This window comes from Caloenas nicobarica, chromosome 10 (genome assembly GCF_036013445.1).
Source record: "Caloenas nicobarica isolate bCalNic1 chromosome 10, bCalNic1.hap1, whole genome shotgun sequence".
Classification (NCBI taxonomy): domain Eukaryota; kingdom Metazoa; phylum Chordata; class Aves; order Columbiformes; family Columbidae; genus Caloenas; species Caloenas nicobarica.
In genome coordinates, this window is record NC_088254.1 from 20,238,012 (window position 1) to 20,262,099 (window position 24,088).

The 24,088-nt window shown below is 44.2% G+C and overlaps 1 protein-coding gene across 1 annotated transcript in view; it reads right to left on the reverse strand.

The window, feature by feature from the left end:
- Positions 1-7,987: 7,987 nt before the first annotated feature.
- Positions 7,988-24,088, reverse strand: part of CERS3 (ceramide synthase 3) — a 32,569-nt gene continuing 16,468 nt past the window's right edge. Inside the window, exon 10 of the mRNA XM_065641541.1 lies at positions 7,988-11,583. Coding sequence (XP_065497613.1) covers positions 11,452-11,583 — 132 coding nt within the window. The 3' untranslated portion in view covers positions 7,988-11,451. The remainder of the gene's footprint in view (positions 11,584-24,088) is intronic.

Consider the following 24,088-nt stretch of genomic DNA (forward strand, 5'->3'; position numbering starts at 1 on the left):
ACTTGGTGTTCTTCTCCTCTCAAACATCTCCCTTTGTATCCAGCACCTGCCGTGGACAATGGTCATCCCCCCCCAAATCGAATATCCCATATAAGGCTCCTCCTCTGCATTATCCTTGCAGGACGGCACAAGAAGCCAGAGGAGGAGGTTTGTAACCCAAGAGGCGGTGTGGAGCTTGGAGGAGAGACAGAGGTGATGCTGAGGGGATGCGCAAGCCAGCACAGCCTTCGCGTGGATGTCCGCAGGGACCTGGACATGGTGGGCCGGTGCAACTGCACAGACCTAAGTGACTTCTTCCCATCAGGAATGTACTAATAAGGAAAACTGCCAACTTAAAACACTCTTAATAATGTTTTCCTATTTCTTTAACACCTCTCCCTTGAGCACTCTCTCCTCCCTTCACAGCATCTTGGCCAATTACACTTGCAAAGCAAACAGAAAACTCAATATCCCCACGAGCAGGGATTACCGGGGGTCAGGGACCCTCGCCACATGCTGTGACGAGGGGGTCACGGCACTGGATCCTGCTCCCCTCCAGCCAGCAAGGCCCTCTCCCATCCCCAGAGAGGGGAGAGACCCCACAACCAGGCCCTGCAGGACCAGGGTCCCCTCCTCACGCCCCACCAGAGCTGCAGGGCCAGGAGCTGGGGGATGCGCCGAGGCGGCCGGAGCTGCCCTCGGAGCACGAGCGCCACTGGAAGGTGGCACAGAGCCGAGGAAGGACCGTGTCCCCAGGCCAAGCTCTGCTGGCCCCCCAGCCTGGGTCTGTAAAACATCCCTTTTCTCTTCTGGAAGTGAAACAGCCCCAAGCCCGCATGCTCGGGTAATCGTTGCTCTGGGCTTTTGTTGTCTAACCCTTCTTCTTTTATCGCACATTCACGCTGCTCCCAAGTTGCCCTCAAAGCTTTGTCAAACAGTTTGAACTAAGTTTTGCACAAATTCACAAATCAAAAACTTTCCCCTGTAACCCATGAGCAGTGATAGGACCAACAACACAATAGCATTCAGAGTTACTTTCCCCCACAGGACCAACACTTCACTCAAGTTTGTGCAAATTTTCCTGGTTGCTCCCATTCTGGATGCAGAGTTGTGCAGCTGCGTCACTGTAACGCCGCTGTCAGAAGCAGCGCAGAGTTCATCACGGCCCAACTCTGACTGCCTGGAGCTTTTAAAAACTAACAATCCAGTTTTGCCAGCCTTCTCCCCAGCCTTGGCTGCTCCGCAGTTCCCTTCCTCTGGACCACTCAGTCTTCGCTCCCTCCCCATTACCCCAACTGGGTCAGCAAATTTGCCGGCACTGTCCCAGGAGGACAAACACCCCCGGCAGGGACGGAGCTGTGGGCACTGAGCTCCAGCACATGCCATCCCACAGCCTTTAGGACAAGCTCCACAGCCTGGAGATGCAAACTGGGACATTTGGTCAACTGATGATACATATCTGTGCGAGTTGTCTGGTCTAGGGGTCACTTGGAGCACCGACTTGGGGAAAGACCCCCATATTTCGGGCTCTTGAGCTGACCTGAAGCAGCAAAAGCATCTTTGTTCTCAGGTGACAAAGGAGGAGGGCAGGCAGGACGTGCTGTGACCATTGCGTGGTCACATCTGTACTGCCGTACACTTTGATAGAATTTGTGCAGGTCAGAGTCTGCTCAGCAACAGCAAGTGCTGCCTTTTCCTCCAGAGCCAGCGAGGAAACCCAACTGCCCACGTCAGCAAAGTCTGCTCGGAGTCACTAGGTAAGAACCGGCCAGACGCAGGGCCAGTGCGAGGTCTGGAGGGAGCAACCCTTCTGGAGTCTGAAACACATCCTGCTCTCTAATCAACAACAGCCACCAATACCTCATCCCCATCCATTTGGGGCCAATATTGTCATTATTTGCAAGGTTGTACGATGAACCAAGAACAGTATCGGGATCCTCCTCTCATGCTGGATCCTCTCTCCCAACAGAGCTGGCAATTGACTTTGGCTCGATTGCAAGTATTTGTTCATAAAAGCAAAATATTAGCGTCACTCTAGGACTCGTAACTGCCTGCTTTCAGGCTTTCTGGGCTGGACACCCACAAGGAATGAGAGGAGATGCGTTTCAGAGAACCTGCTGGCAGTGAGGGGTCCCACCGGCACCAGCTGTGATGGGGGAAACCGCGCCAACAGCTGGGTACCAGCCCACGGCAAAGCCCATGCACGGCGAGTGCCAGACAGGCAACCTCGGAGCTTCGACCTCTGCTGGGACAGTCAAATCAAATCCAGCTGCCTCCTGGCTCCGAAAGAGAAGCCTAGAGAAGAGCTGGGGTCAGATGGGAACCACGGAAGCTGCCACCCACAGTCTGCAGCTTCCGAGCGCCTCCTGCTCATCCACAGCCGTGCGTGGCGAGAGATGAAGGAAACGTTTCACCCCGCTATCGAAGCAAATCACTTCCCAGCTCTCTACGCAGTCATAGCTGAGCACAGCCTGACCGCAAGGACTAAAAAAGCTTGTTGAGACCAACAGATCCGTTTTTCCTGCTGACACTTGAGGGGAATGTGGGAGCACACAGGCTGTTTGCCTGGCTCAGGGGGACGTTTCAGCTGGGGCTGTGGAGCCCCTGGGCTCCCCAGTGCACCTTTGTGGAGCCCAAGCCCAAAACATCCTCCTGGCAGGAACCAGCCACAGCAGCATAACGGAGAAGGAAGGCACTGTGCCTCTTCGCTCCGGGTTCTAGGGGAAAAACTCCTAGAACTGCTAGATTTTGGGCTCAATTGTTTCTCTCTCTGCTTTGCATTTATAGAAAGCCGCATTTGTCCAGCATTCCACACTGTTTAATGAGTGCTTCAAGCTGGGCCTGCAGTGATGACTACTTATTCACATTAAAGAAGTTTGGGAATGACTTTCTATAGGGAGTACTTTTCTGTGGTGCCTCCTGCCAGTGCACTGTGGTGTTTTTCAGGGTGTTTTAGGACAATGTCCTTGGAGCACAAAACCCAAAGCTCCGCCTGTGCCCCTCCACATTGTACCTGTCAGGGCGATGTAGCCCCTGTTCACTGAGCAGCTTGCCTTGTACCCTTTCCAGCACTTGGCCAGCACACAATTAATTCATCCTTCTACCCTTGTAAAAGCTGTTGGTGGGGAGATGTTGCCATGTGCTGCCAGGTGGGCTGTTCACAGCCTCAGCCCAGGATCTCCAGCCGTTCTCCCTCTCTCCAGTCAACCTACTCCACTCACGAGGTTTTTTTCTTACTCAAAGCCACCTCTTGGCATTCCCAAATCCTTGGGTTGCTCTGGCCAGAATGCTCAGCCCCTGAGGGATTTAAGAGGTTGGAGGCGCAACTGCTCCTCAATCTCCATCTCCTTTTGTGTTTGGGAGGTGATGTCCTGCTGCTCCCTCCCTTGCACATGCTCACACTGAGCCTGGCCTAAACCCTTCTACCCTTAGAGCTTGGCTTTATTGTTGGCAATGCTGCAAAACACAGAGCACCTCATACACTTGAGATGGAGAGTCTCTCCTAAGGTGGAACGGCAGCATAACCTTGGTTATTCTGAGAGATTTATCACCCTTATTGCATTACAGACATCGAAGATCTAAGTGAGAATGGAGCTTCACTTACTAGTGGCTGCAGACTCTGTGGCTTGACAAATACGTAGTTTAACAGACAATACCAAAAAAAAGTACGAGCAGTAAAGCAGAGTCAGAGAAGATTTAACGTCCTTTCTTCCCCAGCCCTTACCCCCAGATGTGCCAGGTACAGCTCCGGTGCCGAGAGGGCAGCAGGAGAGCAGGAAAAGGGTCACTGGTGACACCCAGACAGATGCCAGCCTTTGGGACACTGGCACACTCGTCCTCTGGGTTGGTATCAAACACTAGCTCTTGGTAAAAATTTCCATGTTTCTTTACCAGCGATGTACCAGGCACTTGTTCCACAGTTGGAGACCAACCAAGTGGAAATTACCAGTTGCAAGAAACACTTTTGCACCCCAATCTTCAACAGAAACTCTTTGTTTTAAAGGGCAAAAAGATGGTCAGAAATGCTCCGTGGGAGCCACCGTGTCCTGCTATTGCCACCTCGTGGGCCCTTGCAGCAATAACCAGGTAACAATACATGGATTTTAGTGGCACAGGTACTCGAGCTTTCTTGCCCATCACTGCACGCAGCACGTACAGACCAGAAGCACGTACAGACCAGGAGCTGTTGCTACAGTGTCCTGTTCTCTGCTCACGTGCCATCCGTGCAGGATCCAAAGCATCCAAAGGGAAGAAAAAAAACCCCAAAACCAACCCTCCAAACATACAGCCGCTATCTGACCTCACTGCCCCTTGCAATAGGGAAATGTATGAAACATTCTTCGGTTGCTGAATAATTCCTCCTTTAAAATTGCAAAGGAACTAGGTAGAATTTGCATAACCTGATAAGATTTAGCGCCCGCTTCCTACAGATTCTTCTCCTGGAATATTAGGACTTCTCCTGCATTGTATGGAGCCCGTGACATAACCAAGAAACTACCCATACGTGCCAGCACTGGGAAGGCCTTTTAGCAGCTCTCTTCCGCTCTTTGTTGTAGGAAGCAAACATACAAATCTTCTAGGAGCTCTTCTAGGACTCTCAAGGTGTCTCGGCCAGGAAAAGCACAAAACCAATACTGATATTCAAGGGGCAGTCGGTCTTGCCCAGCAGCTGGAGGTGAATCCCTGGGTCATTGCCACAGCCGCAGGGCTGCTGGCCTCTGCTCGTGGCTGCCCTGGCCCAGCCCCAGCCCAGTCCCTCCCCGTCCCCTCACGCACATACTGGGAACTTGCTAAAGCAGCGTTTCCCAGATCCTGCTGCCTTTGCCTTGGGAACTCATCAGTTGGGCTCAATCTGGAACGCCTGGTGCTCGGGGAAAAGGAGTTGTCCCGGCTGCAGAGTTCATCTCGGAGCCCAGGCAGAGCTGGCCATGCTGCTTGGACAGCACTGATCCCCACTATTACCGAGCTACCATCTTTTTCCTCCTCCTTCTTCTCTTGGGGCTTCTTTTCTTCCCAGCCTTGTTATCGCTTTGCAATTCTTGGTGATGCGAGTTCTGTGTTTAAACGGTTGCTGTGTTGCCCCAGGCATTTTGCCCTGGTTTCTCTCTCTGCTCCCTCTTCTCCTCTGGCTCAGCAGCCCCGTCACACCCAAAGGTGGCTGTGATAACCACAGCTCCTCATTTGCCTCTTGCTGATAAATTTGGCCCTGGATTGCAGGTTTTCGCATCAGTGACCCAGTCTTTGCAGAGATTTGGACAGCACAGAGGACAGGAAGCAGCCTGCCGGCTGGAAGGGAAGTTTTTTGCTTGAAAAGGGAAGGATTGCTTGTCCAGGGATGTCTTTAAAGAGATACGTGCCCAGTTTGGGCAGAGCTGTGTTCAGATGAGTGTCCTGCAGACAGAAAATTTTGTTTTCCAGGGATATTTTGCCCTGGGCTGTAGGAGGAGGAAACACCGGAGCTGTGTCCTGCTCCAGTGCGGCACTGCCCTCCTCATTTTATCTGGTCGCTTGAGGTCTGGATCCAGTTCTCATCAGCATCACAGGAAAAGCTCCTGTGAATTTCAGTGGAAATTTAATCATCTCTTTCACAACTTTTTTTTTAGAGCAGCTTCTTTTGTGGTAGGAAAAATACAGACTTTTCACTACCTGAAACAACTGCCTGGGAGCTGTTTTGTCCTGCCCCGGCTCAAAGCAGAGCAATATTCAATGGCTCCAAGGACAAGCTTCTTGCACTTCAAAGTCACTGAGGATTGGGTTTATACTTGTAATTCCACTTAATGTTTCTGACTTTGAAACAATTATGGGGTCTCCTCTGAATGCTTTATGGGGTAACAAAACTCCAGAAGAACAGGGCTCTTTCCAGCTGAGTAAATAGAACATATTTTCATAAATCTTTGGGCTATTGGAATAACAACAACATTATCCTACATGAGTTGTTATGACTTTGTATTTGCAGAGTCACATGTTGAAGCTTACACCTGTGCTTTCAGCCTTGTCTTCTATTAGCTAGAAACTCCAAGTAATCCCACAGAGGGTACTTCAGTTAAATAAACTGTCAGAGCCCAACTAGAAGTTCTCTGTAGTCAGCTCGGGTGCAGATTACATCGCTTTGATCACCTCCATCTCCTCGACTGGGAATCCCATTCTTTGACAAGGGATTAACATGAGGGCTTTACCTCCTCGCTGCTGCTGAAGATCTTAACACACATGGATGACAGGACAGAAAGTGAAACTATTTTTTTTTTCCTGCAGGAGTCCTGTTTTTCTGGCCAATGATTCCCCTCTACTACCTATGTCCCAAAACTCTGAGAAGTTTCCCCTCTGGTGTAATATACCAAACAGCTCACACTTCAGTGGGCAACTGTGCTACCTTAGCAGCACATGCAAACACTGCTGCTACTACAGGTTGGAGCGGAGATGGGGCACGGGGAAACCTCTGCTGATGAGGCTCTGACCTTCTTCGGCAACTTCTATAAACCAAGTAGCATCACGCAGAAACACGGAGACCGAGAAAACGCTCCCCACTAAAGAGCTGGAGGAAGCAGCCTTTAAATGAGTCTTTGACACCTACATCTGCAAGAAAAACCTGTGTGATGAGTTGGCCAAGCCCTCTACTGACTTTTCTTCTCCTCATTCATGAAGCTCTGCTCAGGGAAGGTCAGCTCCCTCTCTATGGTGCTAGTCACTCAGTGCCACGTTACTGACACACTTTGGTTACTCTCTGTCTCCAAAGTGTGGGCATCAGGTAGATTTCATGAATTTTGTAAGCAGGAATCACATTTTCAGCGGGAATACAGATGTTCTGTGTGACCTTCAACAAATCAGCAGTGTTCTACCTCCATACCTGGTCCACACACCCTGGGCGGCCAAAGCTCACACTTCTTCTTAAGAAACAAAACCTCAACTCTGTGTGGCACAGCCAGAGCAGGAGGGAGCCCATAAAACCAACTGGGAGACTCTGGGAATAGAGGTTTTCGGTGATTTTGAATAAGACCAGCACTATCAGCTCAGAGGTGCATTCCTGGCTCCTTCGCTGCCCCACACAAAAGGCTCCTCGGCTCTCGGGCAGCTCACGGCCATCAAACCAGCTCTTCAGCGACTTCACAGCCAGGCTGTGTTCTTATCCTCAGCAGGGACTTTCATTTCTGCCCGCTGGTTATCTGTTGTTCTTCAAACTCACAGCTGGGAGAAGTGCCTGCAGAGATGGTGTTTTTCTTTCTAAATCAGCAAGATTTAAAAAATTTTTTTATTCTTCACAGTTCGCAAGTTGGTCGTAGCCAGAACTCACATATCCCTATTTGATCTGTTTTCCATCTACTCTATTCTCAGTCATAAGCTTAAAAAAATGAGTTCAGCTAATAAAACCAAAATATTCTGCTACAGTTCATTTTTTGGGCTGAAACACCTTCCCTTATGTTTGTTTGCCCATGGGAAGAGATAGTAAGTCAGAACCTCTAAGATCTTCCCGACTAGGGAAGCAGAAATGGAAAGAATAAGAAATATTCTCTGTATTTGCACATTATTCTAACATTCCTCAAATACACGTAACTTCATAAGCAGCCCTAATACGCACAACAAAAAGCAACTGAGTAAAGATACAAAAATGTGTTGGCATTCTAGAGCGAGTAGTTCCTAGTGTACATAGGATCACTGTCAAGTACTTTAGTCAAAGCATAAATCTTGAATAACACAAATGATGGATGATGCACCCATGAAATTTGCTTCCTCTCCATTCATGAATTGTCCAGGAAAAAAAAAAAAAAAAAAAGAAAAGTTCATTTACAGCAACCACTGTTACCTCTTAAGAAGGGGGTGGGTCATCCAGCCTTTTCCAGGTGAGGGAAAAACTTGGAAGAGTCAGGAATTAGTTCCAGAATGGGCCTTCGCTGGAAAGCTGGGAGGGAACAGAAGGCGGAGAGGAGGACACTGCCAGGCATGGAAACCAAGGAAATCCTTCCACAGATACCTGTTTTCAAAAAATATTTATTTATAGCGTGTAGCACAACTGACCAGACAAATTCGGTGTCATTAAGAACCAAAACCAGATGATGATACTCAATGATACAAATTGACAAAATGAGTTCTGTAGAGTAAATGAGGTCTGTATATCAAATCCAGAGTAGACTGATAACTCTATGTAGTAAATAAGTACAGGAGCAGCAGGGTACAAACAGACAGGAGGACCTGAACAAAACTCAGAAGAATTAAATGGAACAGAAGAGTTTCTGCTGATCCTAATGGACTAAAATTTCATTTTCATTCTATAATTCTATTATAAATACTTTGGCATGGTCAAAGTGACACAGCAAAATCAGATGCACAGTCCCAAGTGCTAAACCAGGACCCATTTTGTGAACTGGTCAAAATAAGGCATTAGAATCTGTCGTCTGTGCTCATACACATCACCTGCGACTGTTCTGCTCTTCCAGTTTGAGACTGTTTTCAGGTTAACATTAAAAAAAAAAAAAAAGGTTAACGACATTGAAAAGTCTGAAAATCTGGAAGCACCATGACATTAATTTCTTTAGCATGAATTGTGTTCCACATTACTTTAGCTTCTTGTTTCTGAGTTTCTGTCAGTAAAAAGTGGAAAACGCGACACGTGTCACCTCAGGAATGACACACCTGATGTTAACAGGACCTGTGCCCAGTCCCACTGTGACAACCCGTTCCCACTTCTCCCTGTGCTGTGGGTATTTATTCCCAGTGCCTACTGGTTTACTTTCAGAATTTTTAGGTTTCGTCACTTTGGCCATGACCGTAACCCCTTGGACTGGCCTTCATGGTCCCGTTGCCTTCTACCTCCTGACTGACAGGTGATGCGGTTATTCGGTTGTTTACTGTGCTTGGATTTAATCTTCGTTTTCTTCCATAATCATCTGTGCTCACCCCAAATTTGATTCAACATTTCCTGTTTGAATGTATTTATCTGCCTTGTTCTCTTCCTTTAAGACCCCGCTTTCACACCGATTTAAAACAGGTCTGGTAATTAGGTTGGATAACTGCAATCCAAAATTGTTCCTAGGCAAAACTCCAACAGAGTTAATTGGCTTCAGTGGGAGACTTGTCCGAGTAGGAAGGGCAAGAGTTGGCCTCGAGACTATAAATTCCAATTTAAAACTCAGTAGTTGTTCGGAGGCTCGTTCATTCTTTGCGTTTCCTTTCCCAAATTCCTTTCCTAGTCGTAGCAGGAAAGCTTTCTGGCACCAAAATTAAATGATAATACCCTGGCCATCTCCCAAAACCCCGTTATGTCTTGTAGAAAGCATCGTCGTCTCCACGGCTCTCAAAGGGAGTGTAAAGCCTCCAAGATGGCGAGTTTCTACATTTTGTTAGGAAAGGCCAGTTCTTTTCATGTAGGCAATAAACAGGCCCTGATAAGCAACTGTGACCCTGCCAAACTCACCAGTTGCTTTAGATGATGTAATAAGTACTTACACTTCCAATAAACCCACACTGCAGTATTTAAGGTATTCTCCACAGCTGTGTAAGGAAACGCGTTGCTGTACAACACCACCACTCAGCCCCAGCAGCTTCACCGAGTTCAACCATGGGCTCAAGGGTCCTGTCCCACCACTGTACATTTCCATCCTTCTCAGAAGCTGTAGGCCACGCTCCTGTCTCGGTGTAATTCACTTTGTGGCAAAACACAAACATTCAGGATATTACACGGCACAAGATATGAGTAAAAATAAAGCACAGCCTCATTCAACGGACCATATGTATATATTTTCACACTACCAGCCTCTAGAACAAACTACTCCTACAGTTTCTTGTAACTGCACAGAAAAACAATTCTTCCTTCATATCTGAGCTCCCAAACATTTCCCATTCTTTCAAATGCTTTAGTCACCGAATTATATCCCCCTTTGCCAAGAAAATCGTGAGAAAACAAGTCAAGTCACATAGCGCTTCCTGTAGGTCACCAGGTTCCTGCCTGAGCAGCTTTAAGGGGAAAAAAGCCTTCTCGACCCAAAAGCTCAGCCCTGGGTCTGCTTCAGCAGCAGTCCCCTGGGCTCTGTCAAGCTACTGGTTTTAGTTCACCAGATGATCTCCTCTACTGTAGAAGCACATGGAGAGCCTCTCACCTCTAAAGCATGTGACACAAATCATTTATGGCCTTGTGAGCTAAAGGCATCTGGAAATGAGACCGGTACCACCCTGTTTAAGAGGCTCAGGCTCTCTCTGGAAAGCCCCGGGACTGAAAACGCTGCAGCACGTTGCGTGGGCATTAGAAAAAAAAGTGCAAAGTCAGGATAGAGGCACTTTTGGTAAGAAGAGCTGATAAAACCACCACGGTTCCTCCATTTGTTACAGCACAAAGAACTGTCACACACTCACATTCGAGTTTGGCTCCAGCTGATGCGATTCCTATTTTCAATAAGAGCAGAGATGGAGATACAGATCTTGATCTCAAATGAATACACAGCACTGAGGATGTGACTTTCCTGGCTCGCCCCGTGCTCTCCCAGTGCTCATGTACGTGCAGCGAACACACAGGAACCAGAGAACAGAATTTAGCAGCACCCCACCTGAGAAGATGGTCACCCAACACCACTGCAGGAGACAAGCTCACAAGAACGGAATGTATGAAATTTATTTTTAATCTGCTGGGCTGTAGACGTGTCAGGAGCAAGGGGTGTTCAGCAGTTTTGAAGACAAATAAGAAGTGTGAAAAAACTGTGAGAAGATCCAATTTTCCTTCACCATCTTCCCTTCTCATTGCGCCTTCTGTTCTAACACCAGGCCATAACGACTGAGATGAAAGATGGCTGTGAAGCCTGGAGCTCAATGGAGAATCTGGGCCGAGTTTTGCTCTTTGAACAGTGACCTTCATGTCAAGGAAATCTGAGAATGCAATATTTGAGCTACTTATCATGCAGCATATTCTGGAGAAAGACTATTTCTGCAGTGAAGTCAGCTCTTCACATGCAAATAATTTGACTTCCTTCATGTTACCTTCCATTGGCCTCCCGGACATGGAATCTAACTCACAAAACCAGCCATTTTGATGAAGGTTTAAACTGCCAAGTAAAGACTAAAATGCCAGTCACTGCACATTCACTGTCAAATTTTTCCCACATAGAGCAATTCTTGGTTCCTAATGGAGTTCACACTATTTACCTACCACAAAATTAAACTGCTTGGTGAATTATATCAGATTGAAAACCAACATTAGAATCAATGGGACACTAAATGATCTGACACCCTTGAGCTTTGACCTTGCTGAGCACTGTCAAAGTGGAACAGTCAGTGTGTCCAAACACTTTGCAACGATCCAGAAAGTGGGTCATTAACACATTTTGTCATGTTATGCAATATTCCCTTCCCCTCTAAACTGGGCTTCTTTCCAGGTCCAGTAGCCAACAATAAATCAATCACGGTCTCTCATAAGCCTTTTGACTTAAATTCTATCCTGTAGGTTGGGTAAAAACCAGCAGAAATCACTGCAGGAGGCGAGGCAGGAGGGGGCTAGTGGTGACTGCTGTTTAGGAGATGTTTGCTTGACCCACAGCCATTCTTGCTGACATTCTTTATGGACTCCTCTTCATTATCTGTAACAGAATCTTCCTCTTCTTCATCACTCCGGTCATCTTTCAAGTCCTAGGGAGAAAAAAGCACTATGAGCATATTCTATACTTGCAGTGTTTACTGTCTAATAAGTTACCGGATTGCTATCATCAGTGCAGTGTGGACCCTCCGAAAAGACCTACAGGTCCTAGACAGGCAAGTCATTTATTTTTAATGTGAACTGGGCATCTGGATTTTTGCAATGGCTCTGAAAAAACAGCCAATTAATTTCATTAGTTAGATGCCCCCATTTGTAATTGCAAGATGAAAAGACAGTGCATAAATTTGCAGAAAATGAACTCCTTTCTTCGAAATTCCCCATCTCCTCTGTTCCACTTGCTTCAGCAAAAAAAAATGTGCCACAGGGAACAAATGAAAGGGGAGCTCTAAATACACTAGACAATATCAAAACTACTCCCAGAAACACCCCTTCCCCCAAAATGGAAGCTGATATCCAAGGAGAGGCCAGCTAACAACACTTTAATCTTGCAGAACCTAATGTTCTTCTGACAACATTTCTTCCATGACCTTGGCCCAGCCATTTGACCTCTTCTTGCTTGTTTTCGCTTTCCCTTGTAAAGTGTTACTAGTAATCCCTGGGTGCTGTGGGATTAATTAACAATCATGAAGTGCAGTGAAGATGAAAAGAATATTACATAAAAGCTAAATATGATGAATACACTCGCTCAAACACAGGAGTCAAGTGGCTGCCTGCTTCTGACAGGTGTAAACTGAACAGTGACCAGTTGTGCCAGCATCTCCTGGTATTAACTTCACCCAGAGAGACTTACTGACCCTGTAACATTCTCCCCTGCTCGATGGTGTATACATCACGTCAACAATTGCAAAGGTCACGTCTCTATACAGCTATCAGATACACCTCGGGTATATCACCCTGCTCGGGGAGTTGCCAGGGAGGAGGGGGTGGCTGCTCCATTAGCAGGGATGACAAGGGGTCAGCAAGAGAATCTGCCCTTACAAAAATCCCTTCCCAGCTCTATAGGAACAGCTTCTACCCTTTGGCAATCACGCTTCATCCCCAGACAGTCAAACACGGCACTTAATACTTAATGTTTCCGCCACACAGAGAAAAGACATTGTGTCTGCCCAGCATTTCACAGCAAAGGTTAGAGAGAGGTAAGACACTTCTGTGCTATTTGTCACGGTACATAAAATATACCATTAGTCTCCTATTTCTCAACTCCTACCATAACCCAAGACTCTACGACGTGTTTAGAAGTTTGCTTCAAACAATCAAGGCTTTGGCATTAAATCCAAACACCTTTATTTCACATTCAGTGCAACGAGCTCTCGAGAGCAGCACCTGCCTCCCTGGAAGGACCTTCCATACCAAGCACTGCCCTGCAGACCCAGGGCAGGATGCTCTCATTCAAAATGCTGTAAACCAAGTAAACTCTTCCTTGTGCCTCAGCAGTGACCGAGAATAGAAAGGAGATCAAAGGAGGCACATAAGAAACTTCTTCCACCTCCAGCAGTTTCCTGTGTGAGTAGCAGCTGCCACCGGTTGTCTCTTCCAGTTACTTGGAAGGCGCCTGGTAGACCTGATACCCCCTGACAGATGCACGTGGTACCCTCTAGTTCTTGTGTTCGAAGAGATGGGCAAGTCATCCCCTCTCCAGCATCGTGTGATTTAACAGACCACTTAATCCCAGTTTCCTTGTAGCTGAGGATCAAAATCTGGCCCCTCACACTGTGTCTGTGACCTACTAGCACTAGGGTATCTAGTTGGTTAATGGGAGCTCCCCAAATTTAACAGCCAGCTGGTTGGTGGCATCAATGTTCAAGTATTGAGGACTGCAGGTGTCGTGGGGTCTTTTTATAACACGGGGGCGTTTGGCCTGCAGGACTCTGGTGAAGGAGACCTGAGGCTTCTCTTCTCAACCACCAGGGATAAATCTGGTCTCCTTGTCACCTGTCGGCACCTCAACTAAACAGGTACAGACTGCACGTTCTTCCTGCTCCTGGAGTGATGTGCCAAGGTCAGAGATGAGATACAGAAATTCCTGCCCAACCTGTATCTACCCTCGCAATGAACAAACAATTTCACTTTCTTAGCTTGCTCCTTTGAGGTCTTTCTTAAGCACCAAATTCATACAGAGAAAAATCAATGACAGCTCAGTAATAACTCATCCAATTGCAATCTCATATTCCTTTATATATTACACTTCTAGTAAAATGTATTGGACTAGAAAGAAAATTAAAGCCTAAACTCTGTCTCATCAGAAACTATAAACTTCCTGGAGATTTTCTTTTGCCCTTTCCCTAACAACATATAAAGGGTATCAAAACAAACAAATCTTACTGTAAATACTGTAAAATAAACTCGGCATGCCATCAGTTAGAGAAAAGGAAAGACAGCCTTTCCCACACAAACAATTTATGAGGTTCTGCCTCTTTCAGATCACCTCTGCGGCTCCTGGTAGTTTTGCAATTTGTATTTGCAGTAAAAGACAAATGTTGAGGGTGTGGGGGGAGCCTCGTTACTTTTTTTGCCACCTGAAAAGTTTCAGGAAAAAATGCAAACTAAACTTCAGTAGAGACGCTGCTGTTACTCAGGCGTAGGCTTAGGAATAGCCGGCAACCTGCTCTGCCTTGAGTGACAGCTGATACGTGGCATCGATTCCTGTCTCTTATAGGAACGAGCTGGCTTTTCTAGTATGGAACTGGAAACTCAGCATTTGCTTCCCAGTTTTAATGCTGTCGGGCCAGATACTTTGATTAAAGGCAATATATGTAGTAATTAAAAAACATGTAAATTTTTTTTTTTCAGCACACTGGAAATCCCTGTGTTTGAGACAGTCTCACAAATTTCAAAGCACCAAGAATTAAACTTCTATGTAGTCTGAAGCAACTATCACAAATTTGCTTAATTCTGGGAAAGAGTACCACTTCCAAAATCCTGACATTAACCAAGAAAGAAAGCTGCCAAATCAAATCTGAAATCTTATGATATTTTTAATCATGAACCTGCATTCTGAGCGAGTGCCCCTACAAATTCTGGCTTTAGCAGAGTCTGGCCATTTTTGGCTAGCTTAAGTGACAAAACAGAACTTTAAATAGCAATACCTTCATCTGTAACTAGAAAACCAAACAATCCTGTCTTGGCAAACTGTTTAACAGACCATTATAAATATATTAAGATATCATAAGTGAAGTTTGTGCCTCTGAACTTTGACATTCTGAGAATAACAAAAAATATAACGTTTCTCGGATTTTCCCTGCTTTAATACCAAGATGTTTTCTCTGAGCCCCTCACATCATATATTAGAATTGTGTTTTCCAACTCAAAGATACTCTGCTCTTACTGTCCCTGAGCAACAACAGATGAACGTACTATCAGAAACACGAGAGCTGGCAAACTGTAAATACCGCAACTGAGACCATCATTAATACTCAAAGCTTCGGTTTAATGGCATCAACTGCATTTATTATACTTCAGAAGGTTTAGAGTAACAGACAAAATGGATGTGTGTATTTTATGTTCTGGATGACTAACTAATTTAATCTTTCGAAATGGATGAATGGTTTCAAGGTTTATGAGAAGCAACACTAATGCTATAAAGTCTGCAAGAGAACCATTTGTAGTGAAGCCAAAGCCGCAAACTTTTATAATCTTTTTTTCCTTTTGTTTAACTCTTCCACCTGCTGCTCAGTCTGCCTCTTTTAGTTAAATGAACCGTATTTGTTAAGGTTGTTTTGGCTTCTTGTGTTTCACTGCTGTTAGAACACGTATCATTCAAGTCATTAGCATGGCATCCGATTATATGAATAGGAAAGGACCTTCCAAGGGACTTCACTAAGGAAAAAGACTTCTGGAAATTAGGAAATTAGCAAACTTCACGGGCCACTTCCCAGCCTCCCGTAAGCAGACAGACATTGGTCAAATCTTCACCTAAACTGACAGAGAATTTCCTCCTAATTGGGCAAGTTTGTATCTCAATAAAGTGCTGGGAACTCTCTTCCCTGTGGGGAAGCTCTTGGCACTGCTCTCTTTCTGCTGCAGCTGCTGAGAGCGTGGGGAGAAGGACACAGTAGTTAAAGTGGAAAGTGTAAGAGCAGAGGGAAAGACAGCCCTAAGCAGTGTAAAAAAAAAAAAAAAAAAAAAGGCAAAAAAAAATATTGTAGCGACATGGATTGATCCCACAAACAGTGAGGAAGCCTGGAGGATGATGCAGGCTTGCTGTGCCTCACCGCAGCCCAACGTGGCCGAGATCAGTCCAGAGGGCTCAGACTCCTGCTCGCTGGTGTCCCCGTGTCCGTGTGGGGCTGGGAGAGGTCCCAGGTCTAACTGATCTGGGGGGATCAACACTGGCTCAAGGTTTCTCAGCAGCGTAAAGGGATTTCAGTTTTGGCCCTGCCTGGACACGACTACAACCAACTGGTCTTTAAGGTTAAGAATAATTTATGTCCATGCAGTTAACTGGATTTCTTCTACCAAGTACAGATATGTAAAAGCAATTCACAGCTACTTCTGGAATTTTAATTACATGTTTTCCGATTTGGTGAAATTTAGATTTCTGGATTTTCGAATATTTATTCTTACCCTTCAGTTGGAATGTCCTGACTCTTAAACGTATCTTATATTAAAGTCAGAATGCCCTAAGTCTTACACCTTAATTCTACCTTAAGAGCATTTTCATCTTAATATCTACAAACATATTGACTAGATCTTGATTTTTCAATGTAAAGACAATAAATTCCACAGCACCTGCACATATGGAAACAGCTTGCAGTACAAAGATGAAAGCTATTAGTCAGGTCAGCAACCACTGACTCAAATAAAAGAGATAATAAACAAGAGAGATAATAAAAAGTCAGTCCAAATAGATAGAAGGGGGTACTTTTCTAACAAATACTACTATAAAATTGATGAATTTCTGAGTTCAACACGTTTAATTCAACATCAATAATTCAACTCAGCTGACATATGACTTAATACGCCTTTACTTTCCCGCAGAGACTAAGCAATATACATTTGGATTCAAACAAACTGTTCTATATTTCCAGACTGGAAGATTTTATTGGAAAATATATTTCCCTTTTCAGCTTATACACACTAGGCAACGTAAATAACATTGATGTTCCATGGAAGATGCGCTGTCGGACTTCTCTGTCTACAGTTTTTAAATGAAGATACAGACTTTCTAGATTAATTGTATTGGACATCTTGTGGCCAAAACTCCTCTTATTTAATCTCTCTCTTCTGTGTAATACCCATTCCCCAAGCTTTCCACTGGGGGTTTGCAGAGAGAAATCAAAGACAATGTGTGTGAAAAACAAATTAAAAGTTACACTAATTCGACAAACATCGAAAAGAATAGTCTCATAAAACTGGATGTTACGACTAGAACACGTCCCTGATTTTGACTGAAGGAATAAATTTAACCTCAGAAAAATATCCCTTGCGTTGTCACTCAGCATAACACACCTGTAACCGGAGCTGTAATACCCCAACTGCGCAGAAGAAATAAATCACTGTTTACAGTTAACCAGGTACTCTGTGGTTTCAATAAGGTCTGCTGGCTGTGTTATTGAAATCCACTAACTAAACCTTGCGCTCAAGTATATGTGGCTTTACGATAATGTCAAAAGCCCAGGAGGTACTGAGTGAGTCATAATGTCCCACTGCTTTTTGAATTATTCCAATTTTAAATCCACAGTTGGCAAAGAAACAAAGAACAATATAATAGGCATTTGATGCTGTTCTCTATAGTGAACTTTTTTTTACCCTAGGACAGAACTTGCATTAAGCCAAGGAGTTCAGTGGTATGAACTTTTATCAGAATATGCACTTTTATTCCTTATAAATGCCTTTTTGGCTTCAAAACAGCTGATCAGACGCTCACGTTTTTCTCGGTGTGGTATGATACTGCACTTAAGATGAATGTTTTGAAAGAATGCAGCTGCTAAAGATTATTTCTGCAGAAGCCTTATAGCTCTATTAAACCAACCTGAAACCACAAAGTGTCCAACAATGTAACTGATGGGCACTTCTACCTAATGGGTGCTATAAAGTGCTCATTTCTCTGTTTTCATTGTTAGGATGCGTTCTGTTCCTTTTGGGATGGATCTAAAGGTTATCTCCATCCTTAAACATTATCAATCTAATTTTCAAGTCACCTGCCTAACAAGTAATATCTTTTCATTTGGCATCCATATCACAATACCTAAATCATTTCAATAAAGTATTTCTAAAGACCCTGATCTCGAGGCTGGTTATAGAATACTTTAAGTAGTACCTAATGAACAAAGTTTCTTAAATAGCATTAGAAGTCCCTAAGACTTGCGTGCTTAAGTGGCCTGATGGGGGATTTACTTCACTGAAGTTCAGCATTCTGAAAGTGGGGCATCTACTCAGATTTTTTTCATCTTCGACAGCTCTACAACAAACAGAAAGAGAAAAGAGTGTCCCTGGATGATGTGTGAACTTGGCGTGTGCTGTGCCCGGTCAAAAGTTATTAGAATTGTGTCATGGAGGTGAGACTGCTCCTGTTCAGACTTCCTCTCTCCTTCACATGTAATGAGGATTATGGAGCACTCCTAGGTCCTCCTAGGGAAACATATTTTCTTCAAATACCAGATAGATTAATATCAATTAAGAAAGGAAATTGCCGTATCATTAACTAGCTTTATTTCAAGGTTCTTTTTTTTAAAATCTCTTCAGCAGTACTGTGAACCCCTCTGAAAGTATGAGAATTACGCACCTCATAACAAAGTCACACAAATCAAGCCTCCGCAGCTTATATTAAAAATAGTAAACGAAGGCATCAAAAATTCTGTAGAAGGCCTAGGTTTGCTCTGTGAATTGGTTTTTGGTAATTGAAAAAGTAAATACATATGCACATTTTTACACATATATAGTTTTTACGTAGGTGCATATGTATAAAACTAGCAACAAATGGAACATTTAATAAATATCCTGCTAGAAAACTAAAATATATGAGCAGTTAACAAGGGAAGCCAGAAAAACTGTCAGCAAACGCCCTTCTGTGAACGACAAGGTAAATCAATGAATTATAAAGGAAAAACTTTACCAGCATTTGTCTTTTATCTGAATTGGGAACTTTTGCATTAAAAAAAGTCATTTAGATCAGGGGATTTGCTAGAAGTGGAGCTGCCTTGTGCCAGACATACGTGCAGAGAGAGGGGCGGGGATGCTTGTTTGGCCAGATCCATTGCTGGTGAAAACGAACACAATCTCACTGACTTCAAGTCAAGCTCATTTCTACCAGCTGAGAACCTGGCTCTGGATCAACGACTTCTGCTGCAGCGCCTGGGCGGGCAGCCTTGCTTTCAGAATTACATACATTAATAGCTGTGATTTTCTGTTCTTAGAGGCTGCGGTCATCTGCAGCTCCTCCTCATGTCAAACTCAGGGACTCCGGAACCATTTGACTTTTATTGCAGCACAGAAGGGACCTGCACGGCCCCATTTACAGCCCAGCTCATGCAGGAGGGGCAGAGGGAGCACCCACACACCCAGGTTTTGTTGGACTGTGGCCACAGGACCAACTCTGCCCTCGCACAGTCTTGTGTGTGCACAACAGGGCTGCGGACGGGTACTTTGTCCTAACGCTCCCACCCCAGCGCACCTTCACAGCCTATCTATTCTGATCAAACGCTCAGAAATTATTTTCTTCAGTTTCTCATTAGTTCATTCCTCCATAATGGTCCTAAGAGTCCTTAAGGCTGCTAAACTTTACCTGATTTTTATATAATATTCAAGTAAAAGGTGGTATGGAATTATGGGCATTCTAAACAGAGCTTATTTTAAAAAGAATTTAAAAAATGAAAATTTCAGCAAAGAACATTGTTGCTGTTTTGAAATCTGAGAAGTGTATTTGAGCATATAGTATAACCGACTTGCCTGGAAGTCACTGCTCAGCTGCTGATCCCCTTTCATAGTCTGGAGTAAAAAGCAGAAACTTAAATAGCAACCTGCCTTTTAACTCACAGTGCCAGGCTACGCACCAGTTGAGGCAAAGGAGACCAGACAGTGCTCTGGGATTGACACGTAACATTTGCGCGGTAAAGACCTGGTGGCTTCTCTTCCGCAGGCTCTGCTGGGTTACACGCTTTGACAATACACGTTATTGAGGTCAGCCTTGACTTCAAATCTCCAGCAAGGACAGGACCCCAGAGCTCCTCAGTGTGCACACAGCGGCTTTTCGCCTTTTCGCCTATCATTGTAAATACCAGCCAGCAAACTCCTCGCTCTTTTACGCTTTCTTCTGCCTGCCTCTCCTCCCTCCTCCCTCCGATGAATTTGGCAGCATAAAGTGAGACACGTAGCCAGGCTTCGGGCTTAACGAGATTGCTGTAGCAGAATGGGAAATGTGCAGATGAAAGAAAGAACAGGAAGCAATTTCCCTTTACTGGGGTACAAGGCTTCATGCTGCTGACCTGGTTGGCTCCCTCCCCTCTCCAGGCTAGTAAAAACCCCATGTCCCAAAGGCAAGCGTCTAAATCAACTGGGAAGGTTCCCAGATAGACTGGTTTTCATCTCTAAGTGGGAAAACTTTCATTTGTTCTATTTTGTTCCCCCAATAAGCTATCCTCTTGAGAAAATCTGCTATAAATACGTATCTGTTGAGAACCAACAAATTCAACTTATTCATAACACATTTTCCCTTAAATGTGGAGAAGTCAACCCCTATTAATCCACTTCCATCTGTCTTGTGCTAAACCTTCACTCACAGACCTCAAACTCCATATGGGGGCATCAGTGTTTACTGGCCCTTCCCAGTCTAGAACGTAACCACAAAATATCCAGTGAAAGCGTTTCCACAGCTTCTCAGTCCCAGAGAGTCATGAAAATTTAACTAACTAGATTATCATATTTTACATATATTTCTGCTTTTCGAATGACTACTTGGAATTAAGGCAAACACACTTCTTGGTCCCTTTAATCAGCACCCTGATAGCCGTTGGCACAGTACAGGCTTAACAAAATACAAAAGTAAAAGAAAACAAAAAACTTACATGCCTCTAGTTTAGGAAACTAAACTCTGTCCTCTGTTTAACTCCTGTAGAATAACTTTTTCCTGAAACAAATTACTTCTCACTGAATGTGTTAATTCTCATTAAATTTCATTTTCCAATTATAAATGTCCTGAACATAGATTTTTTTTTTTTTTTTTTTTTACTGCTTCAGTAAGAAGAAAAAAAAAATGGGCTGAAAGTCTGCCTCTTTAGGAGACCAATAAACTGCTGTGCATGCCCAAACTGAATATACATTTCATTTCATGCTTCATTTTCACATCCCAGTAATTGCAGGGTGTATGGAAGTGCAGCACTGTTGCGCATGTGACGACCCTTCGCAGCTCAGGTTCAAAGTCAGGGTTTATTAGCCGGGAGCAGTCGGGCTCAGCTCATCTACCGTGTGTCTGGTGCACCCCGAACAGCTCCAGCATGTCAACATCAGATCCCATTCTATTTGACACAAAAGAGATTTTAAATGTAATCTCTTTAGAGGCCATTTCTACTTTCACATTACATAGAGCTTTTTTCCTCTCTGTAATTTTAAAAATAATATTTCTCTTTAGGGTTAAATATCTCAAATTATTGCACAGTTCAGTGAGAAAGTCAGTGCTGCCTCAGCTTACGTGTTCACAGTCACTGCACTCCTGGGTGAGCAGGGGCTGAGGAGTGGCTCTTGCTTAAGAAAGCTAAACCGGTAGTTTTTAACCACTGTAGTCTAATTCTAGAGGACATAGACCTGATTCTAAAGGTAATGCTAAGGACAGCAAAGCAAGTGCTAGGGGTTTAAATTCATCATACAGAAGTCTGTACTTGATGGGAGTACAGTACTTCAAGGACTTGCAAACAAAAAAAACCCCCACTATTGCTTTAAAGAACGTGCTGTGGGCCTGTGTTTCGTGAACAAGAACATTCTCACCCAAGTTCAGCACTGAAATTCCATATTCCCAGGACCCACGTGGTTGCAAAATAAATACAAGATTGAAATGAATTATTAAAAGTAATAGTTATATTTGACGCAGATAGATCAAGCACCAAAAAAAAAAAAAAAGAAGAAGAAAAATAATAAAAGGATCCCAGGGAAGGAAAAGTTCTGCAGAGGCTGAGGGGAGTCTGAATAGCCTCAGACTAAACTCAGCAGAAGGCATCTGCCAGGAGCAGGTAGTACAGCCTCTGGGAACTGTACAGTTTAATTTAAAAAACTTACACAAAGGGTTATAGCAAGTCTCTAAAGAGACAAATTCACAACAAGAAAGATAGAAAGTAATATAGGCCAGCACCTCTGCCGGGGTAAAGAATCATTATTCTTCAATACAAGTAGCAAGGGCACATTTTATACAATCATATTATGTCTGTGTTCCAAAGGACTTTCAGGCCTTGCTGACACATTAGTATTACAACACATCAAGTATTTGAGTCCATGGACACGTTTTTAGGGATATGGTTTTTGTAGTACAGATAAGGGAGTGACTGATTTAAGGAGTTTTTATATGGTTAAACACTTTTCACGGCAAGGACTCTACTGGCATCCCAGCATCTGTATATAAGAAAGAATGAAGGAAAGAAAGCTGACTCAAACTGGCAGAGTTTTCTCAGTGGGGGAGCAATCCTCAGGCAAAACCAAATGCCGAAGTAGAAGAACGATTGCTGGAAACAGCAAAAATATCCTACCGAGTATTTCGCAGCTCTCATTTCAACCCCAAAAATAGTATTTTCTTATCATTTTCAGCTACCGCTACTCTGTCATTAGTCATTCTTTGAATGCTAACTCTCACTGTTCCCTTGGGAATTTGGACCAAATAAAGAATTAAAAAAACCAAAACAAAGGGACAAGGACACACCCAAGCAAAATCATTAGAAAGCCTGCTTACTGAGTCCAAAATACCAAAGGAATATTGCAGATACATATGTGGTACCAGCTAGATTTTTTTTAAGAGTGACAAGTCCAAAAGCCTGCTCCACAGCGGTGCAGGGGCTTCTCTGCTTCAGGAAGAGGAACGTACCGCAGCGAATCAAATAAAACTGCAGCTGACGACTCCTAAATAATAATGACCATTAGTAAGAAGCTCATTGTGTTACTTGAAGGCAGTCTGATGGTAACAAAACAATGAAAAGAGAGAGAAAACATATTTTTGGTCACATTACAGTCTGTTAGAAACCTTCTGCCGTTGACAGACTTTGCATCAGCCCTGAGGTATCTGAGTCATGTGGACATCATGCCCATTTCCTACAACTTACACATCTTTTTCAAGATTTAAAGCACTGTAGTGTCAAAACCTTAACTCAGTGTGTAATGGTTTTAACATATATTTTACATCTTAATTTGCCATAATAATGTGGCTATAAGCTGCTGTCATTCGCTCCCTTTTTCTGACCTTGGAAATAAAATGTTTAATCTCCATGGGATTTTCCTGGCGAGATATTTTAAATCAGTGCATATGTACATACTTCTCTATATGTTTTTTCAATTTTCCTAAAATATTCTCATATGTGCAGACATGATGACTAGACATGTTTCAGTGGTGTTTGAAACTTGATACAAGTGGGTAATTTAACCATGTAATTGAACAATATTACAGAAACACACGGAGTTTCCTAGCAACAAAAGGCCTTGGACAGCAAGATGGCAGCCAGCAGCGAACACTGCAATTGCCTGACCTAACCTGAAAAGAAATCACACCGAAGAACGTCCCTCTTCCCCTCACAGAACTGATCTAAGATACATAGTACAGGTCTGGCCTCGAAGGGCTTTTCTTACATGTGGGTTACAAAATGTCTCATAAGAAAGAACGTTTGGGTTTCTTTTGGGGTATTTTTGTATTTTCCAGCAGTAAGAACAGTCTTGGATTTGAAAAAATACTGCGGTCTCCCCAAGTTTACCCAAGGTGGCACAAGTCCCGTGAGCCTGGAGACCAGTGCTGCTCTCTGTGCCACCAGCTGAGAAAACAGGACACAGAGGGACAGAGCAAGGTCACCCCTTCCCTTCTTTCCTTTTTCCTCATTTATGTTCATCTCTGGCCACCGTGTTTGAGAGGAGGGAAATCGCAAGAATTTTAGTCTGAGTTCTTTTGCTGAAGCAAGTCAGTCAAGCAGAGCAGTTATCCCAGAGGGCTGAGGATATTTGTCCCCTTTATCAGTGCAGAGGGGGGAGTGACACCTGAGATGAGGAGCTTCTGACCAGCCAGTCTCAGACAAAAACCATCTCTTCCCGAGGAAGAAGAGTAAAGCATGGAAGAACCATACCAGCTCACAAGGCTGCAGTACTCAATGCCATCTCTGTATTAATTCCTGTCTTTAACAAACCCTCCTGTCACAGCCTGGAGATACAAGTATTGAATTTGGACCCACAGCTCTAAGCAAGATGTGACACAGCTCTGTGTGACCCTTTGAATAACAGCAAAGGGGACTCGGTGGGTAGGTGACATCCTGGCAACCTGGGCCCTCCTGTTCACATTCCCACCTTTCATGTCTGATCCAGACAAGTACTTTAACAAGGGTCAACAGCACTTCCCAGTAAGAATAAATACATTCAAGCCCA